This window comes from Nasonia vitripennis, chromosome 3, assembly GCF_009193385.2.
Source record: "Nasonia vitripennis strain AsymCx chromosome 3, Nvit_psr_1.1, whole genome shotgun sequence".
Classification (NCBI taxonomy): domain Eukaryota; kingdom Metazoa; phylum Arthropoda; class Insecta; order Hymenoptera; family Pteromalidae; genus Nasonia; species Nasonia vitripennis.
The window spans coordinates 15,119,250-15,136,134 of NC_045759.1; the positions used below are offsets into that span (position 1 = coordinate 15,119,250).

Consider the following 16,885-nt stretch of genomic DNA (forward strand, 5'->3'; position numbering starts at 1 on the left):
TCACGTATTAACGCCGAAACTTTAGAGCACAATTCAAGCGATATCGATAACTTGGAGCTCTGCTTTATCTTTCAAATGTACGAATCTTGGTTATATAACGGAGAAAGCTGAATCGCCAGATTAGCCTTCAACAGTCTGAACAATCCGTGCGCTATTCAGAGTGAAATTGAAAAATAATTCGATTTTTCTTTTACGACTTCTTCAAGTAGCGACAAAATTTTGGAGTAGCACTGGGTGGCGTTTCAATAATTATTCTCTCTGATGTGTATAAATAACAGTTTTAATAAATGACAAAGGTAACAATTGTGAATCAATTAGCGAAGCCCGTAAGCTATATCAAAAACAAATCTGAATTATGACACAGCTGACTTCACTGCGGTAAACTTTTAGTTATCGAATTATGATTTATCTTTGTACTTATACCAAAGATTTATTTAAAACGTCGCAGACGTCATTATCACCGTTAACACACAACCTATTTAACGAATATAATAAAAATCATAAAAAAGGGATGAATGTCGAGACCTATGCTATACGTTTACATCACTTTAAAAAGTACATCCATCATGAAGCAATAAAAAAACTCGAGCCAAAAGAAAAAAAATAGAGGATAGATAACGTAGGTCATTATACGTTTGAAAAATGTTCCATATAAGTGAGAAAAATTGCCTACAATATAGCATGCTCATTTTAACGTATGGTTGAAAATAAAAATTTACAGTACGCATCGTATATAATATTTTAGCCATTAAAGGCGCAAGCGAATTTTAGTTCAACGCAAGAATATAGCAATAAACGAGGTTCCTTTCCTACAAAAGCATATAGAAAAACGACGCGTGAAAATATTTACACAACTATTACAGTAAAATGAAGGTATGCTTATCAGTAATCTTACAAGTATATGCACCTAACTGATAACATATTGAAATATAACAAAATTAAATAAAAACAAGTGTCTCCAACAAGAACGAATCTTTCGAAGACCGATTAAAATAAGAAAATAAATCATCGTCTCCTGCACTGCATTAGCATATCAGGCACAAGAAGAATTTCGATTATACTTACAACTTACACACACTAATACAAATTTTCAAAAAATCGATTACAATGCTGATGCAGGAGCCTATGCAAGGCTCCCGCATATTATCATGATAAAAACAACACTTTACGACCACGCACTGGCCAACGCCAACGTCGTCGATCATATATTTAAAATCGGAACAAGTTCACAATAAATAAAGCGTCCATCATCGCTGAGAGAGAGAGAGAGAGAGAGAGAGAAAATCACACTCGCGGTCACACTTCAACTAGTCAAGATGTATATTCGCGTAGTTAGCGCTTCACAGCTTCTTCAGTTGAGCGTAAGCTCGGAGAGGATTTTCAATGAGGCAGGTGAGAACTCCCTGTTGAGCGTAGTAGGGGATCACCGATTCCTGGTACCATGACGACCACCGGTTCTCCATTTCGCAGGCGCACTCCATCGAGAACACTGCCGGAGCTGTAAACGTCGTCGTAAAACGTGAGTAAGGGCGGCTCACGCGCGGCTGATTTACGTTTATGTTGCGGGCTTGTTATTTTAATCATAACAGCTCCTGCGCAGCCGAGCGAAAGTTATTTGACTTTTTCCAAAGCGAGGAGTGATTTTACGACCAGTTTTGTCTGTCTTTGTAATTTGCGGATTCGGAGAAGAATTTCGTTTTATGTATATACTCACACGACGGATCGTCAGAGGCCGTATGTCATAATTGACTCAAGCTGGGGCAGCCGTTGTTGAGACGGTACTCGACGTACATCATGCCGGTGTTGTGCCAGTAGTAGAGCGCCGCGACGACCAGGATGTGCCACCACTGGTGCGACGAGCCGAGGTAGTCCACGCAGCCTTGAACGAAGTAGCTTATTAATATCTCACTCGCAAACTTGCACGTTGCAAAAATTTGCTTCGCAGCCTACCTGGAAATAGGCGTTCCGGCATCTTGCTGAAGTATATGAGGAAGGCGGCCCCGCTGATGACGTACATGCCCAGCACGCGCGGCAGCAGGAGGTTCACCACCGGGTTCTGCATGCCGCCCATGGCCACGACCCAGTGAAGGGTCGGCAGAACCCCGTAGACAGCCCAGCCGACAAACACCGCTAGCTTGATGTTGTCGTTGACCTGGTACCGGGGCAGCTGCAGCAGCATCGCCACGATGAAGATCGCCAGCACGGTAACTAGATAAAAGCGCTGGAGTCCCTGTAAGCATACATGGTTGTTAGTTATGTAAGGGTTTAAATCACTGCACACCGAGCGAAATGTTTATAACTACCTTATGACACCAAAAGGCGTAATAAACTCCCGACATGTAAATTGCTAGTAGACTAAGCGCGACTCCTAAAAGGTCGTAGGACAGGAAGTACCAGTAATCCTTTTCGCTTCGACAGGAGAACGTGTGGTATATCGACGAAAGTATCATGCAGGCCTGAAACGAGATAATCAGCGGATTAGTATACAAACGTGTATACACAGCTGGAGAGAATTTCGCAAACGCGAATTCGAACTCACTTGGAAGCAGACTAAAAGTAAAGCACACAGCACTTTGTCGCCGAACGGAGCGGTGATATTCACTAAATACAGGTCGTAAAAGGTGAGCCCGCAGAAGAGGACGAAGCCGAAGATGTGACTCCAGATGTTGATCGTCTCGTTCGTCCACCAGAATATACTGGAATAAGCAGGAAAACAAAACTTCTCAATTTTACAACTCTTAGATGAGTTTAATGGTACAGATCAACAAATTGTCTTCGACTGACCTCTCGATGCACAGCTTCGTAGTGAGATATCCCCTGTAGCCGGTGAGGATGAAGGGGTTGAAGCGCAAGTATTCCGGAGCGAGATGATACGGCAGCAATACCCTCATCCGCTGCTCATCCTCTGGGGTGACCGGACCTTTGATGGGCGAATCTGCTAGTTCCCTCGGTCGATCGAACATCGTCGGCTGCAAAACACCAAATCGTTACAATCCTTCCTTCGTCTTATTTCCACCAGCTGCAGTCAGAAAGGCCGTAAACCCAGGAATCCCATGAGTTTACAATTCAGCGCAAAAACTTTTCCTTTTAAGCAAAAGCGGCGACGCCTCCTCGACTTTCTCAATCTTTCACAGTTTAACGGCGTCTTAGGCGCGAGAACGGCTCGCTGCATTATACGCACAGCCTCCGCCGCAGCGTCGTCCTAATAAAACGAAAGAGAGAGAGAGAGAGAGAGAGAGAGAGAGAGAGAGAGAGAGAGAGAAAACGAAGAGGCTGTCGTCGGCCTACTTATGCGGTACAGCAAGTGAAATCCTGACCTTGTTGCCACGGGCGATTCCCGCGAGAAATAAAGAAGCTGTGTGCGCGGATAAAGCCGTGCCGAAATGGAATAATACGCGGAGGGTGTATTGTGATTCGATAAGGCGCGGTGTACGCATGAGTGCGAGAAGAAGATTTTTCGTTTCAATAAAGTTGCGCGGGCGGGTTCTCCAATTAAATTGCAATTTAAACGTAAAATGTAGGTTAAAACACTTGCATTCTTGAATCAATCATAAAGGCACGAGCCAACAAAATATCACTCGATATCTCGAATCTTACTCGACATGTATGTTCAATATTTTCCTCGCGACGACTCGATGTTATTCTCATGAAACACAAGCGAACGATGGCAAATAATGCATACGTAATTCCGCGCGGTATCCTCTACGTGGAAATCAGTAGTCTCTTCGCTTTGGTTTCCGCGCGACGACGAGAATTGCCTTCGCAGAGACGGACTTTTCTCGTCTGCACGCGTGTGTAAGTGACGTCTCTGATTTCGCGACGACGTCAATGAACACACGGTGCGTGTGTGTATCGGGAGTTATTATTATTTCAGTTTTTCCTCGTTCTGGATTTTGATCAAGTTTTTGAACGGTATATAATCTAGCGCAACGTTTATGCGTTACGAGTAATTATAGACTCGTGTTTGCGACGAATCTAGGATTTAACACGTTGAGATATACGAAGACAGTAAAATTCCGAAAACGGCAGTTGCTTCTTAAAGTAGCGTAAAATAAACGCGCGCGAATGAATCGCTCGGTCAATTTGCATCTCATGAGCGCGCGCGCGCAGTAGCGAGACGTGATCTTCGGTAAAACAACTGTATCTAAATGCGAAAATAAGTGTAAGTAGCAGCTTGTCTTCACGTTGTACATTATGGCTTCTTCTCGATACTACGTTATCCTCGATTTTCACTGACTTTCTTTCGCCAAGCGCGCTTCGTTCTTTTTCAGAAAGCTAAAGAGGACATCCCGAGAAGTTTTGCATTTCATTCGTCACCGCTTCAACAAATCAGTGTGACATATATATTCGTATGTATGAAAAATAGGCCGTTTTGCATTTAAACCATCAGTGCTTTTTGACCCCAATAAAATTCTGGCAACAGCTCTCCGGCGACCCTAATAACGCCGCTCGAAAAGATCTTCAGCCTCAGCGAAATCGAACGTCCGCTCGCGGATAAACGGTCCGCATATACATAAGTACGAGTGGCATGTGTACACATAGAGAAGAGAGCTGCAGCACGCGATAGGAGCAAGAGAGACGCAGAGAGAAAGAGAAGCGAGGGAAGTGGGTCACAACGGGACACGATCTCCTCCGCCGCTCACGGTGTGTATGTCAAGTCCCATAGCCTCGGGCAGCTCTCTCGCCGGGGGAAATTCATCGCTTCTCGATCGGAATAGCCTCTTCCTCGCGCACACCTTCTTGTGCGGCTTTTAATTGCGCGGATGTAGCGGGAATAGCCGTTATGTTAGTGCCAGTTTTAAGCACGCGTATTATGCGGAATTTGCCGATGATTTTGGAAGTGTTCTCGAGTTGTTCCTTAGAAGAGCTGTGAGATTTTAGTGTGTTAATTGCTTTTTAAGTAACGCGCTGTCTTGGTATACTGTTTTGGAGATAATGATGGCTATGAAATTATACGGGTAACGGGTGGACTCTGGGTTCGCCAATTTATTTGGGATTTTGGGCAAAACAAAGCATTCGAAGTTTTGACAAAAACACGTCTTGACGTTCTTATCTAATAGTTGAGGAAATGAAGCAATAGACTGTCGATTTTTTGAGCAGGAAGACGGATCGTAATGCGGTTTTTTGCATTCGATTCGTCAGAGCGTCTGGAAATTTTGTGACCTAGTGTGATTAATTATTTTTTTGAAAATGCATTATTGCATAAATAATAAGCATTTTAAAATTGCATTCCGAGGAGACACTAAATAAAAAATTTACAACTCGGTAGATATTGATGGAAATGAGTCCAGATGACGTTAATACTGTCCCTGTTGAAAGTATATGCCTGGATATCCAGGTATATATTTTCAACAGGGGTCAACCCTGGGCACCAGGTACATCGGGGAGCGTTGCCATCACGATATTCGTGTTCTACGATCTCGAAAACCCCCGAGTCACGAGTTTCTAGTCGCTATGTTACAATTTTCCGTAAAACTCTCGGAGACGACGCTCATGCGGTCTACTCTGGGCACCAGGTACCTCGGAGGCCGTTGCCATTGCCATATTCGTGTTCAGCGACCCCAAAAACTCCCGAGTAGCAAAACTGAACTCATTTCCATCAATATTTACCGAGTTGTAAATTTTTTATTTAGTGTGTCCTCGGAATGCAATTTTAAAATGCTTATTACTTATGCAATAATGCATTTTCAAAAAAAGTAATTAATTACACTAGGTCACAAAATTTCGCATTACGATCTGTCTTACTGCTCAAAAAATCAGTCAGGCCGTCTTTAGTGCTTTATTTACTCGACTATAAATGATTTGCGATATACAAGCAAGATAATAGTGCAGCGCGTCAATTATAACATAACTTTTTTTTGCGCCAAAAGTAGCCTTTTTTAGTTCCACATTTTTCAGTATCATTATAAAGTTATACATATTTTTTATACAAAAGATCGTCAATGCAGATGTAATGACAGCATTGATATAGTTGAAAGATTCCGCAACGGCATATGAATTCGAAGCGCTGTTGCATTTTTTGTGCTCGGTAAAGTTTTACTTTTGAATTTCATGGCCATACTTCGCTTTCTACGGAATACATATCTCTCGCGAACCCCTTGAAATATGCGCGAATACACCTAATCACCGAAATATGCCTCGGACTTTCTCCGACGGAGCCGAGAGCTACTGAAGATTTGCCCTGTAACACTGTGAAACGACTATGAGCTTTCGTTTTCCAACCAGCCGAGTCATTTTAACTTTCATAAATTTTAATTTCATCGACCTGTCACACATAAACTAAGTGACTTATCAGAAAAACGGAGATGCTACTCGTTGATTCGCGTTTAGTTGGAATATAACGATATTAAGGATGAGTTTTCAGTTTTGTTGAGTTATTTACAATTTCAACTCACTGAAGTCGGGTCGACGATGCTAAACCTCGTAAATTGTTAAAATATATCGAATGGTATTAATGATAAATTCTTAATTTTTATTATTAGCGTTGAAGTAGGAAGTGTAGCGGACTAAGCGTAACGATTGCAACAGTTGCAATGCAACCTAGTAAGTAAAAGACGCGTGTCCGAAGCAATGGGTATATAAGGAGAAAACGCGCCGGTGAAAATGCTCAAACTACTTATGTAGTTCGCCAATATTTGAATGCATGATAATAAATATACACTATCAGGAACACGTTTTTCAGAGTTATCAAATCACGAAGTTAGGGGTATCTACATTTCAGAATTTCGATCATGCATAGAATACGTGACATCTGTCAGAGTTCATGTTTGTTCAATATTTCAACATCAATGAAGCAAAAGATTGCGATCATTTGTCCTTGATGATTATGTTCTTAATAATTATATGATAAATATATTATAATTTTCCATTGGAATCTAAGTACGCATCACTTCAGTTTTCCTTGTTACAGAATATTTCTCCTGTGTAGCACAGCGAATTTATCAGTTTTCGCAAGATATACCAAATAAAAAAAGGTATGTGATTCTAAAGAAGCCGATAATTGGAGCACAGCAGTTCTAGAAGTCTGTGCCGACTGGAATACATGAATATAATTACATAACTGATCCAAACGCGGAGAGTAGTGATCAGCGTTTGATTACTTTCGAAATTTAGATACAAGAGGATGAAGGACTGGACTGAGAAATTTTTCGGATGACGGATTCACTTTCACTGGCTTCATTAACATATGCAGTGAAGGTTAAGTTCAACGTGTTTGTATAGATGTGTAAAACATTACCATTTTCATCACATAAAGCTCTATGGTTTCTGAAATTTAGCATTGGTTAAATTAAACTTTCAGAAGTTAATACAAACAACTTATTCGAACAACAAAAATATCACTTGTATGCACGTAAAGCTTGTTAATAATAATTGCATAATAAACGACGGTAGGCAAACAAACGTTATCGTTAAAATAATCAATATTATTGTTATGCATTTTTGAGTACATTCCATAATAAATTAAGAGGTGATGTTCCATTGACTTATAACGGCTCTACACGTCTATAAGCGAACGTGACTGATCATGCGCGTATAGCACACACTGAAGTAAGGCTTCGCGTTATTATTGCAGTGTATCGTTTTATACGCGCGGAGATAAGAATTTAAAAAAAAATACTATTTATCGGATATTTAAACAATGTCTCAATAATTCAATTTCAACGAATCAGTACGAGCATCTGTGCAGCTGAGTTTTTTAAACAATTAAGAAAATTATATATAGTCATCTTACGTGATGCCCGTGCGGCTTCTCCTCCGTCTCCTCAAGCGGCTTTGGCTTCTCGTGCGCGTTATTATTGTGCACGAGGTGCTCGTTGACGATGTCATCTCGAGGCGCGTCAGTGACCTCCTCGACGCATGGCAGTATTTTCATCATCTGTAAGGCCGTTGGTGAGCGCACACCTGCGAATTCCAGAAAATTTATAGCTCCGACATTCATTACCTCCCGAAATACGGTTGTTTAAAATAGGTCGTTTTTTTTTATAGTACACAACGCAACGCACATATTTTTGTTTTGAAAATATACAACAATTGCCCCCGGTGTATTGTGAATGTATGGGCGTTGAAAACGCTCTTGAAAACTTTCATTGATAAAGTGTTCCGATTAAGGTCATTGGCCTGCATAAAGCCATGCCACATGCATTCAGATCAAACATTTTAACATTCGAATAGAGCCTGCTTCAAAGAGGCTGATCGCTTTTGCTCTCGTTGCACAATATACGCGCAATTGACGAGAAGAATGAATTTTGCGAGAGTTATTTTTTCATTTTCTTTTACCGCGGAAAAGCATGTTCATAGATCCAAGCGCGAGCCGGAAAAGATTTTATCACCTCTGATGGTTCGAAAGTTAAATTAGCCGTGACCGGAAGAAATCTAAGGTGTGTATGAACGCCATCTTCCTTATCAATTTATTGTATGCAATTCGCGCCTTTTGATTATTCTTAATGGAAAAGCGTCAGTTGTATTCATCAATTAGGCGTTACTCAGAGCCGAAAACACTTCAATATACGCTGCTCATTCAAAAATGTTACGTAAATCCGCGTTAGAATAAAAACTTTCTAATGCGCGCGCGCGGAGAAATTGTACAGTGCGTATACGAAGGATGTCTGTGTAAAATCAGGAAAGTTTGTTTTTCGAGATTATTGTGCAGTCGGCGTGTGAACTAATTTCAACAGTGCGCGGATAAAAGGTTTCTTTTTTTTTTACTGCACAAAAGCTTTTTGCATATCTTCAAAGTTATATACACCGCCTATAAAAACTTCACTTTCTACTCGAATTTCCACGAATACGTAAACTTCGGGCGAATTTTCATTATACAAGTGCAAAAACCCAGAGCATATATATTCAGCAATGACACTATCATATATCGAACCGAAACTCGTTCGCTTTAATCGAGGTACCCCTTTTAAAATCTGTGCCAGCCTTTCCAAACACCGCATCCAAAAACAAACCTCCTTATACACACAGCAAACAAAAGGGTATAAAAAAGAAGTCCCGAAATGCCTTCTTCTCGCGGCGACACATCGGGCAGTATACCCACACTGCGGTCAGCGCAAAAAGGAAGTCTCTCTCTCCCCGCTTAATGCGGTGAGTTTTCCGTTCACTCTCACCTCGGCTATACTCTCCGATCTCTCGAGCGACTGCTGCAGCAATCTACGAGAAAGTTTTGAGGAAACGGGACCGCGCACACATATATACTATACATAGGTACGTATCAGACACGCGAGAGAGAGAGAGAGAGAGAGAGAGAGAGAGAGAGAGAGAGAGAGAGAGAGAGAGAGAGAGAGTCGGCACCCAGATATCCCCAGTCTGGCTATAGCTGAATCTAACACACATATTATATTTTATAAGAGGATGCGTGCCTGTATAGCCGACTGGGATTCATCGTACGGGATTAAAACTGCTCGGTTGTAATCCGTTTTTGGGCTGCTGAAAATATTATCGAAGAGAAAAAGGAGGTATATCCGGTTAATTATCGATGAAGCTTTTTAGAACGGAATTTGTTATTGCGATCGAGCAGTATAGTGTGTACACAACAAACCAACTTCGCATTCAAATTAATAGGCACATGTGCGAGGACGGCTATAAGCAAACAATGCATGGAAGAGAGTAACCGATTTGAATACCGATCCGAGAGCTATTTTTACCTTCATATCCCTCTAAGAATACACTTTATTCCTCTCCGCACGTTTCCTACCCTATGTTATTCAACAATTAATTACCGATCCACAGGTGCTTTTGCGCGCAGATAGACAAACAAGTCACGACTCCCAGAAACAGTCAACAGAAATTCACAGTTAACGGCCGGTCCCTACAAAGAAAAAGAAAAGCCAGTACACACTAGTGTACTGTCGCAAGTATAAACTCAACCTCGGTGTTCCGGCTTTGGTAATCGCGCGATATATACGCAACGCGGTGTACACACACGGTGTGAGCAAAGTCCGGCCTTGACAAAGGCCTCCGCGTCGGAAGCCCGGCAAATGTGCTGCTGTGGAAGATATATATACCTACGCACAAGACAGGTCGATCGCCGGGTTATCACCGAGATCACCTACGTCTTACCGCGTCGGGACATTATCTACTTGTCTATTGTGGCTTTGGTTCTCGAAAAACTGGCGCTTTGTTCGTCGGAGTCGATGGCACTTTTCAACGGTATCCTGCGTTTGGATGTTTAACGGTTGACCAACGCGAAAAAACTGGCGAGGATAATAACGTGCGAGCTTATAAGCGTTTGGCAATTAGTTGTTTTTTTTTTAAGTTCGTGCGTTCAACGACAATCATTTATGGAAATTTGTGCGTTTAACGTTCTGCAGACAAGTATTTTACTTTTGTAATTATTAATATTGTTTTTATGAGATAGGGTGTTGATAGGATTATCGTTTTAGAATAGCATACATTTGGAACACTTTTTTTGACGATGAAGTATCAAGTGTAGTCATGAGGAAGCGATGGAAAATCATAGATTTCTGTTACGGATATCGATCGAAGATCGAATAAAATTTCCAAGTTTAGATTCGGTATAATAGGTATAACAAAATCGAAACGAAATTAATGTTACGTTTTTCGTTGAGCCTTCAGGGCTCTTAACAAGCGGTAATTATGTGATCGTTGAAGACTACTCTGCGGATCGGTAAATGTAAAAGCCAGCTTTGATTGGCAAGCACGGCCTATCCGGTATCTTTGTGGTCTTTGATGGAGCATCGTTTCAAGCGCGGCTTTATTCAAGAAATTTCTATTATACGCAACGATGTAAACAACAAAATGTTTTGGATCATTATAAGAACCTCAATTATATTATAGGATATAGCACGAGTCTTTAAATTCGGGGATTTTCCAAGCCAATATATATATATTCAAACGCCGATTTTTTACTTTGACGAGTTATAGATGCGTGTGCGTAGGCCTGCTATCGGCGAAGAAAAAAAATATTATCTTAATGATGTATATGTAGGCGAACAGAAAAAAATAACCAATTATCTCATTTGGTAGAAATTAGATTATCACAAACGTTCAGAACTTTGTACTCCTTCATATTTCCGAAAGGTCACAGATAAAACTATATCTATGGGGATAAATTTACGCAAAAAATCTTCTAATTAAACAATGTCGCAATTATAGGTTGAGAATCAAATTAATCTCCAATCGAATGTAGAGCGTGCACGTGTGTGCGTACTGGAAATTAAATCAAACAAATTGAAAAAAAGAACACTCGAATAATCGACAAACCTTCTTTACGGAGCTTCGTCGTCGATTTGAAAATAAAAAAAAATGAGATGCGCTGTTGCGTAACCAAAATTTTTTCTAACGCATCCTATTGAAATACATACATATTCCGCCGGATCGTCGTGTGAAAAGGTCGCAAAAGTCATGGCTGCGCAGAACGTCATTGTTCTCATATTGAGGTACTCATTTTATTCAATGTTTATATATTTTATGATTTTGGACTCTATTCGTGAATCGTATTATGTTGAGAAGTTTTCAGATGCCGTTGATCTTTGCAAGTATCTAGTCTTCAGAAATAACGTCGTTTCAAGTTTACTTGATGAGTTTAAAGACTTAAGTTTTTGATTCTTAGTTGTAACGACTCTTCTGATTCAACTGACTAGCATTAAGTAAAAAAATCCATGAATAATAAAAAGTATAACCTTTTTTGTGAGGTCGAAGTTGAGAAAGAAATTATACAGCGCGCGCGATGAAAAAAAGCCAGAAGACAAGAAAGCCTCTCTAAAGACCTTCGCAGAATGTTACGGTGCACCGAGCGAATCGCCGAAACAACGAATTTCGAAAGTCGCCTGTCAACATTGCGTTGGATCCACTTTCTTTCGGACTTCCAAACAAAAAGTCGACAACATTAAGGATTAGTTGCATTACACTCATTTGACAAGTAAACAATCTTCGCTTGCGATCGGTCGAAGTGGCACGTACGAAATAACGAGCTTCTTTTGATCGATGAAAATTCCACCGAGCTAATTTTATAATGATGCGCGGGATCGTATAAGTTTTTGCTCTTTAATTCCTCGTCACTATTCTAATGATCTCGGAAACCAGTACCAGGTAATTTGCATGACTCGACTTGGCTAGATTTCGTTCTAGGTTTTAAAAATATATGCTAACGTCTCCGAGTGATTTGTACGAGCACTAAATTTTTAACTGCCCAAAGTCTTCGGCGCAGAGGACACTGTGCAATTAAAAATGCAGTAGCGATATGCATTGTCAATACGATAAACACCTTATCCGCGATATTTATACGATTTCAAGTAACCGGTCAACTACTCGACGATTTACAAGCGAGTACATCGAACTCCAAGAAAAGCACACAACGACTCACCTGGCGCGTTTCTGGTCCAGCGAAGAAAATGTCCTGCGTTCTCCAAAGACACAGACGAGTGTCGGGCTCGTGAAATGCCCGACGAACCGAGAGACAGAGCCGGTACTCAGAGGTACAGCATCTATCGTCGTCGCGGCATCGTCTCTCTCTGGTATTGCAATGCACGTGTCTCAATCTCACTGCACACCGTCGGCGCGAGCAACCGAACCTCACGAGCTGATCGCTGGCACTGAGCTCGCGACTCCGCGACGGCGAATAAGCCGCGCGCTACCTATACTCGCCTCGGTGTATAAGCAGCGGGGAGTTTCGCTTCGATGTCCGAGTGTTCGTATCTGTGTGTATGTATGTGAGTGGAGTACCGCGTGTGTGCATGGACCCGCGCGGCAAGCGCAACGACTGGACACGCGGAGAGCCTCGATTTCCTTTCTCTCTTTCTTGTGCCGCGCGGAGTCGCGCTGCTATGCCGTTGTTGTTGCCGCGGCTGATCGTTGTGTAAGTAAGGTATCTTCGCCACCTCCCCAGTGAAATTTCGCTGAGCTGTGTGTGTGTGTGTGTGTGTGTGTGTGAGAGAGAGAGAGAGAGAGAGAGAGAGAGAGAGAGAGAGAGAGAGAGAGATGCGCGAAAGGCTGATCAGGTTTTTAGAGAGTTTTAGGTGAGATTTTGAGGATGCCATTGTGTTGGGAATGGATTTTATTAAGGTTTATGTTTTTGTTTAAAAAGGATGTTTAGGGAAAGAGACACGATTGCTTTGTTCACGATGCGAAGGTGTACTTAAAAGGGGTATACGCATAAAATAGCCGAAAGTCTCGTATGGTAGAAACAGCTTGATTCAACTATGTAACTCGGAGGTAATAGAACGTAAGAGTGGGGGCCCATTTCTCTTTCCGTTTCTCTTTCTTTCTGAGACTTTGATCATAAGATCTTGGATTATTTCGGATCGTTCACCAATACGAAACATCATTCATCCTATGGTTTTTTAGTAAGAGATCGAAAGCCGATGGGAATGTATCAATGTACATTTTGGAAAAATATTAATCACTTGCAATACGTTCAATTCAATTTAAATAATTCAAACGTTTTGCCGCCAAATCCCAAACCACACGCGCAGAGCCGATCATCAGCAACTCTCAATCAATTTCTCTTCAGCCTCTCCCTGCCCATCTAAAACACCTCCCATACGCATTGGATACAAGTAACGAGCCGTAGCTCGATCGTACAGTGTATAGGTATATAACTTGAAATCAAAGAGGCAATAATTCGAAGCTCTCGGGGTCTTTCCTCTCGACGTTACGTCAGAGCTCACTCTCACCGAGCCTCGTATGTTTCGTGTACACTACACGCGTCCCGCGACATTCTGTGGAGCTATGAAGCCGCGCGCGGCGATGTATCTGTCCGTCTATATCTTTTGCGGCGAGGTGAGCGGAGCTGGCTTTTTCGGAGAGAATTATAAGGAAGTAGGAAACGGACTTACGCGCACAAGAGCCGCCGCGCGCGCGTGAAAGCCACATTGAGATTGTTGAACGTGGAAGTTTACGCGAGCTATGGCCGAACGTTGGCGAACGTTATGTGTGCTGGGATCCAGCCTATGCGCTTGTTTTGTTCGTTTAATAAAGATTAAGCACTAAAGTTGGGATTTGATTTTTCATTGATGTTGGAAGATTATTTGTTCACACGCATGTGATGATTTCGATGATAACTATATGTGATATTTGTTAGAAACTTTGAAAAAGTCTAAGATAGTGTGACCATATATGGAAATTGGGTGAATGTATAAAAGTATCTGAGGCTATGTGTTTAAGTCACTACTTTCACTGGAGGAAGATTTAAGGGAGTGGGTGTCTTATGGCTGTTAGAAACGATTGCAATCATAAGCTACCGTACCGGTCTCATGATCGAAAAGGAGATGCGACACGAAGAAAAGAAAATTATTCATTTTAATTTATAATGTTATCGAAAATTACTTTCCATAATCCTCGTAAAAGTGTGTGACTAGTCCGGTTCAGTTTCTACTTGAAATTATACATTTCACTATAAATTATTCCGATCGTTTTAAATTAACACTTTTTCCTCGTTTGTAAGATCGAAGAACAAAATAATTATATTCCAGAAGTTTTTTTAATTTTTTCCATGCATCCCATCAAGATATTTCCTTGTCGGACAAAGAATTTTTCCTGATGCGTGTCGCGCAGTATTGCGTGAATGGAAGCAGGAGATTAAAAAGATGACTGCATGAAAATTGATGAAATGAATGAAAATATTGGTGTTGACGCGATGGCTATTCAAATGAATTCTGTACAGCTAAGTCGGTCGACCAGCAACAATGTATACAGACTCGATTGTGATGATTTACTAATTTAGTAGACAATACGATTCATTAAGAAGTGTTATGCAATGGTTCTCGTGGCGACAATATTGTCCAGTGTAGTGCTCGAAGACTATTGACGACGTACACTATGCATCTGAAATGTCCAAGCTATTTTTACAACGTTATCGTGGTTGTGATTTTTAGCATAACAAGATATCTCTTCATCTTATAATTAACGTTTATTTTCTAACATTTTTACACAAGAATACTATATAAATATAGTGACTGAATACTGCAGTTTATGTAACATGTATTTTTTATAAAGTAATTGTTATAATTGTCACCTGTGTAGATATTGTATTTCTCGAATAGTGTCGTATAATCTATAAAAAATACTTCATTAGTTATAAAATCTCATTATCAATTATAGTTATACTTAGTCCAATGATAGATTTAATTAATTTCATCCAACTCATTGAAATCTTACTGCATTATGTGCTATATACGCATGTAGATATATTATATTATTTTATTTGTTCAACGATTATCATTGGCTTAAAAAACATATCAACAACAATAAGTTATCGAAACTAGAAGCATATTTGTATGCTTCTGTATTTTAAATATTTATACTTAGAACTCATTAATTGATCTTAAGAAATTGTTCCCAAGATCAACGAACTGAATATATTACGGTTTATATAATTATAATATTAAATGTGTAGTAAATTACTTACTATCGGTTAATCATACGCAATGTAGTAGCGTTCTTTGGAACTTAAAAGCATTCGTTATTTAATTAGTACACTGTTCGTATAATGTATGAGTAACGCCAAATTATTATATAACCATAATTAATGCACAATTAGTGACTCTGTCGAATCAGAGTTTTATGGCGTTTTAATTATAAAATAAGAACACTTGCTAAAACGTGAATGTATGTGGATAATCAAAATATCAAAACAACCAAAATGAAAGTCTTGTTTCAAGCAACTTAGATTATTCTTTCCGTATAGAAATTAAAATTAATTTACAAAAATGCAAATCAGATAACCATTTTCAGTCATATACCAAACATTTATTTCGACTCGTTTGATCGATATCAATCGAACATATTTCGATTTCGTCTGTTTCGAGATAACAAAGTTACCTAGTGTAGTTTGTTTTTCTATTTCATATAATTAGTATTTGTATAGTTGTATACAGCTACAACGATCTTAGTAATTCTCGGCGATTATTCGTTGGTTATACAAAAGTTTTTTTAAAAACTCATCGAAATATATCAGCTATAGTTTTTCCTCGTTATTAATTTCCGCACGTATCAATCGAATAATCAAGCAAGAATAGAAAAACATCTAACAATCACATTGCTAGATTCTTACGTAACGATCAAAAGTGCTCGACATAATCCAATCCCTATAAAAATAATTTCACTTGCAAATGGGTGTCAATCAAAAGAATGATCGGTCAAGAATAAACACGAGAGTATACGTATTATACGCATATAGCCACAGCAAGCGAGGGGTCATTCTTTTGATTTTAACAATCCTGACGTAAAGCGAAGTTCAATGTCAATCGAGGGAGGCGTTCTAGGTCTCTCCGCGGTGACTCGATGCAAATGTTTTGTTTCTTTGAATCCCAAATCGCTAAAGCGTTCGACGTACGGTCAGACAAGCGGTGTATCGCGACACCGTTTAAAATTACGTAATAAAAGTTTACGCAAATCGAGGTGAAAAAATTGCGTGGCCGACGTATAGAGGCCGATGTCCGACAAAGTTTCCAGCTTGAATTTTCTATAGTGTTTTGCCATCTTCTTGATGTTCTCTTCCATAGATGACGCATCGATAACTCCTGTTATATCAAAGCAAACTTAATAGTTGACTTATAATTAATAATTACAAATAAATTTAGATTGAATTTTGCGCAACCAATTGATTGTACCATCTCACCTGATTGTAAATTAAAATTGTCTACACGATCTCTTACAAAAAATTATATTCATGAACAAATGAAAAAGCACGAATAGTCATTATGTTTGAATCGCGGCTGAATTATTGCTCTGAAAGCCTCGAAAACCAACTTATCTAACGTGATGGCCATACCTTTGCATGGAGACAGCAGAAAAACCGTGCATGTACTATATTCTACATAATAAAAGTGGATAAGAAAATATATTTTTTATCATCTCCTGTTAATACTCATTTATCAAAAGCGATCGTATAAAATTTTCCTACTCCAACAAGCCGCGACTA

At 40.0% G+C, this 16,885-nt stretch overlaps 1 protein-coding gene across 1 annotated transcript; it reads right to left on the reverse strand.

Moving 5' to 3' along the window:
* Window positions 1-259: 259 nt before the first annotated feature.
* LOC100119952 (progestin and adipoQ receptor family member III) lies at window positions 260-12,583 on the reverse strand. The gene is made up of 8 exons (XM_016984727.3): window positions 12,329-12,583; window positions 7,733-7,902; window positions 2,785-2,969; window positions 2,540-2,696; window positions 2,304-2,456; window positions 1,951-2,230; window positions 1,715-1,879; window positions 260-1,498 (listed from the first exon to the last, which is right to left on the reverse strand). Exons 2-7 carry the CDS (start codon window positions 7,874-7,876, stop codon window positions 1,740-1,742), a joined length of 1,059 nt encoding a protein of 352 aa, XP_016840216.2. The 5' UTR covers window positions 7,877-7,902; window positions 12,329-12,583; the 3' UTR covers window positions 260-1,498; window positions 1,715-1,739.
* Window positions 12,584-16,885: the final 4,302 nt, after the last annotated feature.